Source organism: Notechis scutatus, chromosome 4, assembly GCF_049901735.1.
Source record: "Notechis scutatus isolate UNSWTSFEM ecotype Mainland chromosome 4, rNotScu1.2, whole genome shotgun sequence".
NCBI classification, from domain to species: Eukaryota; Metazoa; Chordata; class Lepidosauria; order Squamata; family Elapidae; genus Notechis; species Notechis scutatus.
This window is the reverse complement of record NC_142012.1, coordinates 73,537,424-73,551,980: the sequence shown is the minus strand read 5'-3', so window position 1 is coordinate 73,551,980 and position 14,557 is coordinate 73,537,424. Positions and strand designations below refer to the sequence as shown.

General features: G+C 40.9%; 1 protein-coding gene across 2 annotated transcripts in view; it reads left to right on the top strand.

Annotated features, from left to right (window-relative positions):
- Positions 1–14,557, top strand: part of ARID5B (AT-rich interaction domain 5B) — a 138,422-nt gene that overhangs the window by 22,091 nt on the left and 101,774 nt on the right. For both annotated transcript variants that reach the window (XM_026674235.2, XM_087963767.1), the window contains one exon: positions 3,397–3,622. In XM_026674235.2, the coding sequence (XP_026530020.1) occupies positions 3,397–3,622 (226 nt within the window). The remainder of the gene's footprint in view (positions 1–3,396; positions 3,623–14,557) is intronic.

The window sequence follows — 14,557 nt, the reverse complement described above, 5'->3', positions numbered from 1 at the left end:
GCTTGGGATGCCAACAAAAGGTTAGCCATGGCAGTTTCTGAAAAGGCGGAGGTGAGCCTCTGGCAATGGAAGTGCCATTGCATTTGCCCCTTTAGACGCAGTCCTGTATTGCCTGGTCTGGTGCCCAGATCCTTCTGAAAACGGGAACCTTGGCCTGGCTGAGCCTTGGGGAAGAACGCATCGGGCTAAGAGTCAGGGTCTCTGGGAAGATCACATTTGCATAAGGCTCTTTAAAAATGCCAGGCAAGATTTATGGAGGGTTGACACATTACATGGCTTTCAGCATTTTTCCTGCTGGGATCTGTTGGACACCAAGTGCCTTGATTCCCTGACAAAATGGCCATAGAGAATTAAGTTGCATTTGCTTGCATCAGGTATGAAGCTATGTATCCTGGCCTTCGGTATCGTAATTCCCATACGTTGAGAATATGGGAGTTGAGGTCTAAGGTACCTGGAAGACATTGAATGGGGTATTTAAAAATCGCTGTAATCTTCTGAAATTGCTGAACTTGGAAATATTTGGGCATTCCTGCTTGGTATCTCATGAAAGTAATAGCAATTTCACTTCCAGGGGTCTGGAAGGGTCCTTTTTGCAAGGAGGCTGGTTGGGCCTGTGAGGCTGCCACCCAGTCTGCTCCTGGCAAATGGAGTAAAGCAAAGTTCAGTCAACTGATTCGATTAAATAGGTGTTCCATAAAGCAGGGGTCTCCCACCTTGGCCACTTTAAGCCTGGCGGACTTCAACTCCCAGAGCTTTGCTGGCTGGGGAATTCTGGGAGTTGAAGTCCTCCAGGCTTAAAGTGGCCAAGGTTGGAGACCCCTGCTATAAAGGACAATTTTCTAAAGTAATACAGGTAGTCTTCAACTTATGACCACAACTGAGTCCAAAATTTATGTTGCTAAATGATATATTTGTTAAGTGCGTTTTGCTCCATTTTATGACTTTTCTTGCCCTAATTGTTAAGTAGATCGCTGTAACTGTTAATGTGATGACCCGGGGCGTGGCACAAAAATAACAAAGTCACAAAATTAGATACATTCCCTTTAATGCCTCCAACTTGGCCCCCAATGTCCAGTTATCCTCAGCTGGAGATCAAACTCTTCCAAAAACAGTCTACAAAGGGCAGAAATGCAGTCCGAACCCAAAGTACAGATAAATTAGAAATAAAAAAAAACCAACACAAACCATGCTGAAGTAATTAACACAACAGGCCAGGATGATAAATTGCAGGCTTCCAAAAGATAACAAAACACACACAGTTAGGACACCAAAACCCAGATAAGCCTGGACAAAGATAATGCACGCTTTGCTTCCAGCAAGGTGCTGTGTGCAAATGCCCTACTTATATCCTGTTCTCCCAGCTGCAACTGAGGAAAGGGATCAGAGCCCTTTTCTCTCCCGTAAGCCACGTTGCTCCCTTCTCCATTCCTCCCTGCATGCCCTAGGATGAAGAGGGGGCGGCCCTGAGTCTTCCTCTGAATGCCCAGCCAGACTGTGCCCTTCCCCTGTTTCCTCCACAGCCACCGGAGCCACACTCCCACTCCCTGTCAGCTATTCCACCTCTCCCTCAGAATCAGACTCCAACAAGGGCATGACAGTTAAGTTAGTAACCTGGTTGTTAAGTGAATCTGGCTTCCCCATTGACTTTTGCTTGCTAGAAAGGGGAATTATGACGTGAGCCCAGGACCCTGCAACCATCATAAATACAAACCGAAGCATCCTAATTTTGATCACGTGACCATGGCGATGCTGCAACAGTTGTAAATGTGAAAAACAGCTATAGGTCACTTTTTTCAGTGGTGGTGTAACTTTGAATGGTCACTAAATGAACTGTTGCAAGTAAAGGACTACCTGTAATTTAACAAAACTTGGGGAAAAGGGAGGCATTAAAACTAATTGCCTGAAAATGTGCAGGAAATCAGAGCATTGCCAATTATCCTTTTTTGCAGAAGACTTGCATAATTTTTGTAATATTTCTTGGGTGATTATGTCAAATGTTTCGTGTAACTTTTAGAACAAAAGTCAATATTTGTGTATTAGGCAAGGAAATTGTATCATAAACAGGAATTTTCTAGTGACTCAGAGTTCCAGGAACCCCATTTATAATTAGATCATTTGTGCAAATAAGAACAAGTTAGAACAATTACTCATCATGGTATGCATTTTTACCTCTGCAGATTAATTGCATTTTCAAAAGTGGGGGCCTTGTCAATCTCTGGCAATGCGGAGGTTGGAACACATACACACATCTCTGGTTCCTAATTATTTAGAAGTAAATTCTGTTTCAACTGGTATTCCTGTGTAAAATGTTGATTTAAATAACATTAACAATCATAACATGTGCGATGTGATGTGAACAAGAAAGTCTAACGAAGGGTGTCCCTCTGCATTCCCTCAAAAGGGCAAGTGCTCCTGTGACATCTCCATGGGTTATTTGTTTCTGTGCAGGCTATAAAGGCAAAGAAAAGAAAAAAAGAATCCTTCAAGCCAAGCTCAAATCCTTGAGAATTGTGGAATTGTCCTCTTTGGGGATGAGATATAGACTTCTCAGTCTAGCCTACTGGAAATCCTGGCCTTTTCTTGTGATCTGAGCCCGCGGAGTGTATTTTAGCATCAGCTGCAAAGTTCTCAGTGCCAAGTGCTGCAGCCAAGTCACCCTTTTAGAAAGAAGGGTTGTCTTTCCAGGGGGTTTGGGCTCCCCCTTGTGCTGGTGCCCTGGGGGGTGGGAGAGCAGCTGGAGACCCAGAAGTGGTTCCTGCTCAGGTGTCCTGCATTTGTCCTGATTTGGGAAGTGAGCTCCATGGATAGTGGTGGAGCAGAGCAAAGGAGCAACTCCTTTGGATCTGCTGCCACACGAGGCTCCTTCTTGCCATTTTTAGAATTTTAGAACCAATCCAAACATTTGAACAGTTGATACTCCCTACTTTGGAACGGCTTTGAATGAAAGTAGGGTTTTTTTTAAAAAATGGGAAGGGTTTAGGGAAAAAGCGAAGGGGTGGGAAAACACAGTGTTTTGGGTGGTTGGAAATTATGGGAGATAGCCATGCTGCACCCCACCCCACCCCGGGAGGCCTGCATGGGTGTGGGGGGGGGGAGAAGCACCAGAGGAGAGCCCCCAAAAGGATGCCCCCCTCAGCCCATGTCCCTGCTGGCTCCTCCCTGTAGCAACGGGAAGGAGAGAAGCCCCTTGCAAAGCCTGTGGAACTTCTGGGAAGAAGGACATCTGTCTTCCCGGCTGGCCCAGAGTCCTCAGGCTGCTTTTCAGGCGGTGCTGTGCTGGGACAGGTGGGAGATCGTAAGATCTTCTCCACGTCATTCGGTGAGAAAAGCCTGTGGTAATTTGGTGACGATACAAGTCGGGAGCCAACCTGACCTTTCCCCTTTTGGGTCTTCCAGGATGAAGTCATTGCTGCTTCCGAAAAAGTAACTGTGAAGCTTGAGGACTTGGCCCAATGGGCCCGGACAGATATCTCCAAGTGGAAACGTGGCCTCCGGGATGAAGCCTTCACACCTCTGGAACCGAGGAAAGACGGGCAAAGGGAAGCCCTAAGCAGGTTCCGGCAATCCACACACAACAGTGGCCTCAATTTCAAGGATATTTTGAAGGAAAAGGCTGACTTGGGTGAGTGCTCCTTTGGTTCTTGTGTGAGATGGCTTCTGTGGTTATTTGAGGGGACCAATTTTCTTGGGCTTTTCTTGACTGAAGGCAGACAGGATGTGTGGCAGAGACTCGGGGAATCTGATAAAGACTTCAAAGGTGACTGTAAAATGAAGGAACATTCAAGTGTCTGTTGGGCTGCAGAAGTTGAAGCGTGTTGAAAGTTCACTGGAGGGCAAGGAGGGCAAGTGTGAACGATATTGAAGCAGAGTAGATGCATGAGAGTCAATGCAAACTGCCAGAATTTAGAAGGAAGGCCAAGGCTGCCTCTGCTGCCCTCCCTACGGGTCTTGTGTAAGACGGTCAAGAGAGGGATTTTTTTTCCTTGTGTGTGACTTTCATTGGGCACCCTTACTCATTTCAGTTGGGTTTTTGTGATGAATTAGGTCAGGGTGTCCAACCTTGGCAACTTTAAGACTTGTGGACTTCAACTCCCAGAATTCCTCAGCCAGCTGGCTGAGGAATTCTGGGAGTTGAAGTCCACAAGTCTTAAAGTTGCCAAGGTTGGACACCCCTGAATTAGGTGTTTTGCTTCTTTCTTTGTAAAGCCTGGAGCTTAATACGGTTGCTTTCTCTCCCTGGTCATTTCATTGCCCATTGGGTGAACCCATGTAAGATTCTCTTCCTAGGTCTGGAAGATACAAGACTGGCTCAGCCTCTCCTCCCTCTCTGGCCTCTTCTGCGCCCCACCAATCTGCCTCCGCCATCTAAGCTGGGGAGAGTTCAGTCTCACTCAGATCAAAACACTCTTAGAGGCCTGGATGTTAAACATTGACCACTTTTGCGTTAGTTAGAAGGTTACGAGGATCACATCCCCAGCTGCCCCTGTTAAAGCTTTCCATGTTTTAGTTATATTTCTACAAGCTGTTAGGCTTTTCAGAGACAGAGCTTTTTTAAAGACTACCTTCTGATTTGTAAGCTTCTAATAAACTGCATACATATACTCGTGTACCTAATCAGAAACTAGCAAGTTTACCCAGAAACCAAAATAATTAAAATAAATCTTCAGAGATGTCTTTACAAAATCTCATCTTTATATGTTTTGCTCAAGAATTTGAGTGGTGCAATCAATACATAATCCAAAGGGTTTAAGGAAATCATGTTATCTGGCAGAGCCATGTAAGGGGGGCAGGGAAATCCTATATCCCATCGGATTGTATCAGTTGAAGTGTCTCCAACAGACACGATGTCTTCCTTTCAGAAAAGTGTAATTTTATGCTCTGCTTGGGAAATCCCAAAACGCAGGGGACTCTGCAAGTTTCCAAGCTCTGTGTAGAAGCCCCATGAAAGTTCAGGCCTTGACTTATCATGGTTTCTTCATTCAAAGCTTCAGGGAACCAGAAGATGACCTCCTTATTTTTTGGAGGTACATAATATGGACATAATCTTTCATCTTTGTTTCATTGCTGGTGGGTTTTGGGACCCTTTGGACTTTCTATCTCATCCTTAAGTGGACAGAAGTAGATTTCTTTCTTTCTGGGAAAGACTCACTGCCTGGCAGAGTTGGGGTTTTATTTCAATCAGAAGGTGGGGTTCCAACGGAAGAAGGCGAAGCCTCCTCGCTGACAGACAGTAGATCGCGACTCTCTGCGGCTATGGTCCGTGCTCTTTCGTTGGAGAGCCCCAATCATTACGATGAGGGGCTGAAGCTGCCTTGGAGGGGTGGCGGAGTAAGGGGAAGCCGCAAGCCAGGGTGAGGGGAGCCGCATCTCCCCTCCTGGGCTTGGTCATTTTCCCACCGAAGACGACTGCAGCGGTGGTTTAAAATGGCCACCCCGAAGAGGAGGACTCAGCTGGATTAAGATTTATGCAGGAGGGAAGGAAGAGGTGGATAACATCTGAACCGGGACAATTGGGCGATGCAACTAAACAAAAGTACCCCGGGATTAAGGTAACATGGAATTTTTAAGAAAAGAAAAGTGAGCAGCGAAATTACAAAGGGACAGGAAAAAAAATAAGAAAATATTTCTGACAGCTAAGTGGGGCTTCGAACCGGGAAAGGAAGAAGCCGGAACTAAAGATTTAACTAAATTGGACTAAAATATTTTGGCAATAAACAGGCATAAAATAAAGCTGGACTTAAGATTGTCAAAAAATAATAATTATAAAGTTTACAAATTGGACTATGTTGGAATATTGAGGTTCGAAAAACCCTAAATAAAAAAATAGGGGGAAAAGGTGAAGACTTTGTATAATGGAGAGTGCCACCTTTTGACAAAAACTTGAGCTCAAACAAGGGAAAGCATCCTGTTTCTGAATGAACTTGTGTGGATATAATCTTAAAGAAATATTGAAACAAAGTAAGAATTTTAGAAAGTGAAAGAAGAACCAGAATAAAGAAAAAAGCAAGGAAAGACTGACTGTGGGATTGATTGGTGTTTTTGGTATAGACCCTGGGCTGGAACAATTGAGAACTTTAGAAAATTGAAAGAAAAAAGAAGGAAAGTAAAAGTGAGTTTTTTGTGGACTTTAACGATCATAAAATACAAGAGTGTGTAATGATGATATCTCTTCGAGAATTAAAAATGGAACTTAAAAATATGAGAGAATTACTACAGGAAAGAGGCAAATCACTTTGCTCTGTGTTAGAAAAAATGGAAATGGCGATTGAAGAACAAGAAGAAAGAGCTTCAGAGGAGGAAGAGTCGACTCAAGGAGAAGACATTTTAAATAGACAATTAACACAAAGAACACTACAAAGAAGTGGGGAAAGAAGGAAGGTTAAAAAGTTGAGATTTAAGAAGGCAATCAAAAGGGGGAATACCTGTGAAGTCGGGAAAGACAGAAAGACCCAGCAGAAAAGGGGAAAGGAAGATATTAAGAAAGAGAGGGATATAAATTGGAATGAGAAAAGATATGGGGAAAAGAGGGGGAGGAGAAGCAGTAAGAAACAGGTGCATGAAATAAAGAAATACGGAAATAGTAAAATGTTGAAAAGAAATTGTTTTTTCAGAGATAATGGTTGATGAATTAAAAGAGGAATTCTGCAGGGTGACAAGGGGTAATAAGAATATTTCTGCAATTAAAAATATTTAGAAAATAAGGTAATATAGATATTGATAACTCTTATTAAAAATCAAGGGGGGGGAAATATGCTGCGGAATCCAAGTGAAGCGATGTAATGATTACTATTGTAACTTCTTAAAAATAATAGTTTATTGGGAATCAAGATGAGGGAATAAAGGTATATTTTAACCATTGAGGTGTCACACTCAAAACAGTAAAAGGGGGGAAACCTATACTTTTTTTTTCTTTAGTGTTAGAATTTGTATTAATTTAGAATTTATAAAAAGAATGTGTAATGGAAAGGGAATATGACAGACTAAAGAACCAACTAAATTAATAAGTCATATAGACTATTAAAAGCAAGGAGAGACATTGGCAACCTATTATTATTATTATTATTATTATTATTATTATTATTATTATGCAAACACATATTGTTTATCTTTATTTTTAAAATAAATATTAAAGGATTATATTTGAAATAACTGAAATGAAACAAAAAGATATTTCGATTGAGATTAATGAAAGAGGCCAGAATTAATGTGTTTGTTTCTCTCCTTTCTGAAAATTTGGAATGGAAAAGGTAATAATAGAATTAAGTATGCATATATGAATGTATAATTGCTGTCATATTTGTATGTAAAGGTGATGACCCGGAAATATGTTGTCCACTAAAAAGAGATTTTTGTTTTTAATGTTAAAAACTGAATAAAATTTGTTTAAAAAAAAAAAAAAGGAGGTGGGGTTCCCAAGATGGTGGAAGATTGGGAAAGCGTTCTGATGTGTGGCAGAGTTTTTACTTCTTTATCCCATTTATTTTTTTAAAAAAAAAATTCTTTTCTTTATAAGTATGGTTTGGTTATTAGTCTTTTTAAAAAGTCCTGACGAGCATTTTTAAAAGTTTCTGATTTGACTGTGGATAAATTAGCAGAGATTGTTTATTGTCTACATTAGCAGAGATTGTTTATTCAGATTTTTCACAACCATTATTTGCCAAAGACTCATGTAATCCTCAACTTTTCCTTGGTAAAACAGACCAGTAGTCTTTGCATAACCAGAAGGAATCCAAGTTGGCAAATTGCCAGTGTGCAAGCAGAGTCCAACTTGGCTCGTTTTGCACAAGCAGGACAGTGGGCCAGATGTGTAACTTGTAGTTATTTCTAAGCCCAGGATGACTGTGAATTATTCTTTACACATCTCGTTGTGTCGCGTGATGGAAGTATAATTCTTTCTTGTTTGGGATTGTAAAGTTTATGGGTCAGTGTGTCGATTGTGTGTGTTAGCCAAGGAAACAACTTTGTTTTGTTATCCCAGGATTAGGGTATAATGTAGTGTGTGAGCCAGCAATAGTGTCTGAGGCCAAAATGACAGAGAAGAGCTTTCCCCAGAATCCCCATAATAAAACTGTCCACTCCAGAATATTTGACAACATGAAACTGACTAAATAGATCAGCCTGGCTGGAGGCCAGGCTGTAAAAATGCTCCAGGTAACAAACCCCTAGAGAAAACCACAAGGGCTTCCTTCGTATCTCCCTCTGTTGCTGGCCTAGCTGTGCAACTCGTGCTGGAGTCATCCTGGGCAATGAAAACAGTGTTTGAAGGATGCTGGGATCAAGGAATTGGGCTGGCCCTGGAAAGAGAAAGGAACTGGATGGGTCAGCTTCTGGTTTAGACATTGAGCCCGTTTTATCCGGTCCAGTACACCTGAGAAAGTTTTTACAGAAGTAAGGTTAAAGAAATAAACCCCAAAGCTCCAAAGGCAGCTGAAGGTAACTGTTCTATTGAGATGGTTGGGTGCCAACGAAAAGCTGATGTGATGAAATCGGTCAAGTTCCTAGGAATCCTAATGTTATTCACTGGCTAAAACAAACGGGGATTGGATGCCCAAGCCCCTTTGCTCTTTGCAGTGCTCAGAGAAGCTCAGCAGAAGAAGAGCCAGGGGACGGTTGAGGGCCTCGGTGGGTCTCCGTTCCGCTCCTGGAGGAAAGTCCCAATTCCAAAAGGCTCCTAGTCAGCAGGAGAGCAGTGGTTGCAACCGTCACTTGATTTATATCAGGAATGCTGTTTCTTTTAGACATTTATCAAAATAACAGGAGTTCAGCCTTACCGTATAGATAATAATAGAACTGGTTGTGGAATGTGTTATTCACATTAAGCATGCAAATCTGTTTTTCAAGATAAATCAAATGAGATTAAATCATTTATTTGATCCTTCTCTGCCACCTCTTCTTCCTCCTTCAGATTTATCATAGTTTTAGAGCAAGTTGACTTGCATACCCGATATTTGATAAATCAGCATAGTTGAATGAGGTTTTGTTTATTCTACAGGCTTTGAGCAACCATGCAGTATGAGCAAGCCCATTTGCAGGCGGGAGAATGCCTATCTTCATTCATTGGACTACCTATTTTTCAAGAAAAGAAATCAAATTATTTTATATAACACTGCTTCTTACAGAATTCCTCTCAATGAAGTGTGAAAGCTGTTTTTAGGTTTTATTTGCCCCATAAGATGTCATTATGGTTGCACTCTGGTTGAGTTGAGTTGGTGTTTAAGCAGGAAAATATGTCTCTACAGGTTGATTTTTTTTTCTTATTGAAATCCTTTGAGGCATACAGTAGAAAGTGTCTTAGAATAAGGTTATTAAAACAGCATTCTCACGTTTGCAGTGAGTTTACTGTCAATTCCTCAGCCACTAACTCTTGAGGACAGGCAGTTATAAATGGCATCATCAGCAAATGTGCCATTGGAAAAAGATGAAAAGAGTGGACAGTCAGAGGTGGACTTGCATGGACATGGGCAGAAGGAAGGAAGGAAGGAAGGACTTGCGTTTAGTAGAGGGGACTCCATTTATTGGGGTTGCTGCCCCACTTCCTTTCTTATTGGAGTGCTCTGTACCTCACTTTACACCTCAGCCTTCCTTGAGAAGTGAACGAGTTTATGCACCATGTTAAAGACATAAACAGTGGTTATATAAACTGCCCGCAATTCCAAATCTTGCTTGTTTCCCCTGGGTTATGATGTGGCATGAATCTAGCAACACCATATCTCTGGGCTTGGATTTATGCCAGGCCAGCAGCTAAGTTGATGGCTGAGTCCGGCTGTAAGTAATGAATGCATGAAGTTTTCTGTGGAAGCCGCAACTTCTTTTTTTCCTGAGGTTTTCCTGGACACTTTTCATAAACCACCACCAGAGCTGGCTGGACAGCCCATCTGTGGTTTGCAGAGTGGAAAGAAATGAGGAAATTGATTTAGTGACAGAGCAGACAACTTGTGACCCCTCAAACAGGGTGAAATTCAGAGGATGGTATTCAACAGGTTCTGACCAGTTCTGGGGAACCGGTAGCGGAAATTTTGAGTAGTTCAGAAAATCTGCAAATGCCACCTCTGACTGGCCCCGCCCCCATCTAGTCTCTGCCTCCCATTGAGTCCCAGCTGATCGGCTGGGTCTTCTTTGGTTGCCCTGCCCAGGAGAACGGAGCTGGAAAGCAGGTTAGTGGGGTGGGGAGGGAATGGAGATTTTGCAGTATATCCTTCCCCTGCCGCACCCACCAAGCCACGCCCACAGAACCGGTAGTAAAAAAAAAATTGAATCCCACCACTGGTGAAATTCCACTCCATGGCAGCCAGTCCTGTCAGTGGTGAGGGCAGGAGGCCAGCCAACAACCTTTGAAGGGCATATCTTGGTTAGTGTCCTGTCACACTAACCAGCTTTGCTCCCTCCCTTGCTTTTTCGGACCTTCCATAATTTATTTGCCAATTTGTGCTTGCTGAATTTTATGTTGTGGGAAAATCAATGAAATAGGGGAAGAGGTTGCTTAAGTTCCCATACTGAATTATGGTTTGTTTTTCCTGTTCAATCAGACTGTGAGGATTACAGGGGTGGTTAGGCCCACTTCACTTAGTTAGAAACACACTCTCTGTGTGTGCGTGTCTGTGTGTGAAGGATGGAGAAGTTTGGTGTGGGGTGGGGTGTGTCATGCCTTGAACTGCACACAAGGTTTAGAAAGTAAATATTTTTTATCTTGTCTTTTATTTAGCATGATAAGAGCAAGATACATTTTTTTAACAAACTTTATTCAGTTTTTCACATTAAAAACAAAAATCTCTTTTTAGTGGACAACATATTTCCGGGTCATCACCTTTACATACAAATATGACAGCAATTATACATTTATATATATGCATACTTAATTTTATTATTACCTTTTCCATTCCAAATTTTCAGAAAGGAGAGAAACAAACACATTAATTCTAGCCTCTTTCATTAATCTCAATTGAAACATCTTTTTGTTTCATTTCAACTATATAAATCCTATATAAATTTCAAATATAATCCTATATAAATTTCAAATATAATCCTTTAATATTTATTTTAAAAATAAAGATAAACAATATGTGTTTGCCTAATAATAATGATGATGATGATGATGATGATGATAATAATGATAATAATAATAAAAAAGTTACCAGTGTCTCTCCTTGCTTTTAATAGTCTATATTAAATTATTAACTTAGTTGGTTCTTTAGTGTGTCATATTCCCTTTCCATTACACATTCTTTTTATAAATTCTAGATTAATACACATTTTAACACTAAAAAAAAAACAAGTATAGGTTTCCCCCCTTTTACTGTTTTGAGTGTGACACCTCAATGATTAAAATATACCTTTATTCCCTTGTCTTAATTCCCAATAAACCATTATTTTTAAGAAGTTACAATAATAATCATTACATCTTTTCACTTGGATTCCGCAGCATATTTTCCCCCCTTGATTTTTAATAAGAGTTATCAGTATCTATATTACCCTATTTTCTAAATATTTTTGATTGCAGAAATATTCTTATTACCCCAAGATACATTTTTTGTAGATGATGAAAATCTGGAATTAGTATGACCCTCACAAATTACAACATACATGATCTGTGATCATAAATAATTGATTTGTGGCATAGGTTGTTTCACAGTTTCTTTCATTAAAATGTGAAATATGAATTAAATACGAATGCTTGGAGCAATACTATACTATCTTTGGTGAAGTCATCTGGAAAAAATTGGATGTGCTAGTGGTGTTATTTCCTGTCCCCACCGCTTGAGTAACCAATTTAAGCTGATTTTTTTTAGAAATGAGCGGTCGGTATATCTTGTATGTGAGTTGACAATTCCTAGACAAAACGGAAACAAAAGGAACATAGCCAAGGAATATGTTGCTGAGAGTCTAATCAGTCTGCTGTGTGTTGGTCTTCCAAGGATATGAGTAAAAATCTCAAGCTAGAGTAGTTTCACTAGTTTTAACTCTTTTTTAATGTGTATCTTTTTTTATGTGAGATGTTGCACTTGTTTAATTGCTTAATTGGTTAGAAGCAGAGCTGTTAAATCGATCTAATAGTTAAATTCCATAGTTTAACAAGCTGGCTGCCCTTTATTGTTTAGATCACAGACGGTTTCTTTAATTACACTTTTAACATTCTAGGTAAATGATACTTGCACGAGTTTGTTTTATTTGTCACATTTTGGTGGCCATGGCGTGGATCTGCAGTAATCCAGTCATCATTTTTAGCCAGTATATACGTGCAGTTATTGTTGTGTGTGGAGGTGATCTATATATGGCCATGGAGGGTCTCCAATGGAGTCATTAAGCTATCGAGATTGATGCTTTCTTCTGGTTGGATGCTCTTTCTCCAGCCAAAAGTCACCTTCATTTGAGTCTTAAGTGTGCTACAATCTGAGACTCTAATAAAGTCCTGGATTGTGGGAAGAGCTATACTCACGTTCAAGAAAGTGAAAGTTTGCATTGTACAAAGGTAACATCCTCCTCTTTCCTAGAAAAATGAAATATCCTAGGAAATATTTAAAGAGGCAGAATATTATATTTCCCTAAAGGAGAAACGTGCTCTTGGAGGGCAGCCCCCACCTCAGCAGAACTAGATCAGCCTATCTACAAGACAAAAGACCTTCAGCTTCAGGATGATGGGATTAGCCCTCACTCAAGATCCAAACCAGGATAAAGCCATTAAGACGCGATAGGAATGGCCCAACAGCCTTTCAGAACAGGTTACATTGCACCACCCAGCAAGCTTCAACCAAGCCTGGGACTCAGCCTACAAAGTTAGCTGTGACCCCTACAACAATCAATAGAATACATATTCTTGCACCGGAACAGGAAGCTCACGTTCAAAGTCCAAGAGACTTGTGGTCAGCTGCCCCATGTGCTTGATGGTTCTGCTTCACTAAACCATCTTTCCAATCAGCCTCCATGTTTCCAGTGTCTTTCTCCCCGCTTGGAACTGAACCAGATGGGTATTTCTCCTGACACCTTCAATTATTAAAACTTGTGGATTTCTAAAATCATCCTGTTATCTGGGTGGGCACTGGCTCAGGGACTCCATCCAGCCCAACTCTCAGCGTTCCCCTTTCCCAACAGGTCCGTGAGCATATTTGTGTCAGATTAGGAGCCAGAAATACTGACATTTATTTTTCTTCCTGTTGTCTCTAGGACTTAACACTGATTATTTCATTTCTACTTTATCACATTTCTTTGTCAGCCTAAATGTTTGTGGTTTAATTCAATACACTGATTTTCTGCTCAGCTGAATGTCTCCCATGGAGTCCAGCAATTTCTCTGAATGAGTCATGGGCAACTCATCCATTTTAAAATCACTTTTTCTCCTCCTCCCTTTTAGTACCAATCCCCAAAGCCTTTGTTGTTGTTGTTGTTGTTGTTGTTATTCTTATTAAAATCCACCCAGGTCTTGGGAGCCTTTCATCTGTTGTTTTGGAAAGTGCCAAGTAAAAAAGAGGACTAATGATAATAGTAATAATTATTATTCCTTTCATTTGTAAGCTGCATACATTCATTGTTTTGACTGAAGTGGCATAAAACCATTAGTAATAAAATAAATGAATGCTTGTTTCTGTTATGCATGGAATCTTATCTAGGTTTTTGTGGCTCTATTTTAAACTTTTTCCTGTTTCTCCTGTATATTTCTTTTTGTCTCATTCTGGTGCTAAAGAGCTGACAGCTGCAAGCCCATTCACACACACACACACACGCATACACACGCGTCCATGGGACCTGGGGTTCCCCTTGTCCAGATGTGTCAGAATGGCATCTCCAGGGAATTGTCCAGGGCACCTGAATAGGGCGAAATCCACTGTTTTGTACTTTTGGGTTCGGGGAAAAAATGGCAATAACAATTGTGTTAACTTGCCATATCAGTAATTGCAGAACTTCTTAGAAGTTTTATGAATGGTTGTTTTTTTCTCTTGTGGTCCTAGTCTTTTCAAAATCAGGTATTTGAGACTTGCTGAGTCTCTGCTGCTGAGCCATTTATTTATTTATTTATTTTTGTATGCTTTCTGCTCCATGAAATGTTGAGAAGTTCTAGATCCTGTGAAAATAGGACTGGTTTGTTGTGGAGAGAGCAACTTTAAGACTTGTGGCTGGCTGAGGCATTCTGGAAGTTGAAGTCCACACGTCTTAAAGTTGCCAAGGTTGGAGACCCCTGGTCTACACCACAACCAGAAAAATCATATTCAAACATGGGCCGAATCTGCAGGGACAATATTTCTGAAAATCCCCTCTGCCAGTTTTTGAAGGGGTTCCATCCAAAGACCCTCCCTCCTGTGCAAGGAGACCCTGGAAGGAGCTCATGGCCAAGGGGTAGGAAGCCTTCACTGCTTTTCCTACTTTTCAAATTTTATTTCTTCCTCTTTTCTTTGGGTTTCTGTTCCTTCCCAGCTGTAGCTGCAGCCACTGAGGGGGCTCACTGTCAGTCTTGTTTGACCACTTGCTCTTTGAACCCCCCTTGTTCAGTTGTTTTAATGAATCCTTGGATGATTCAAGTAGAGTTAAGTTTACTTTTCTCCAGGGTTGTCGTATTTCATTAGCTTAA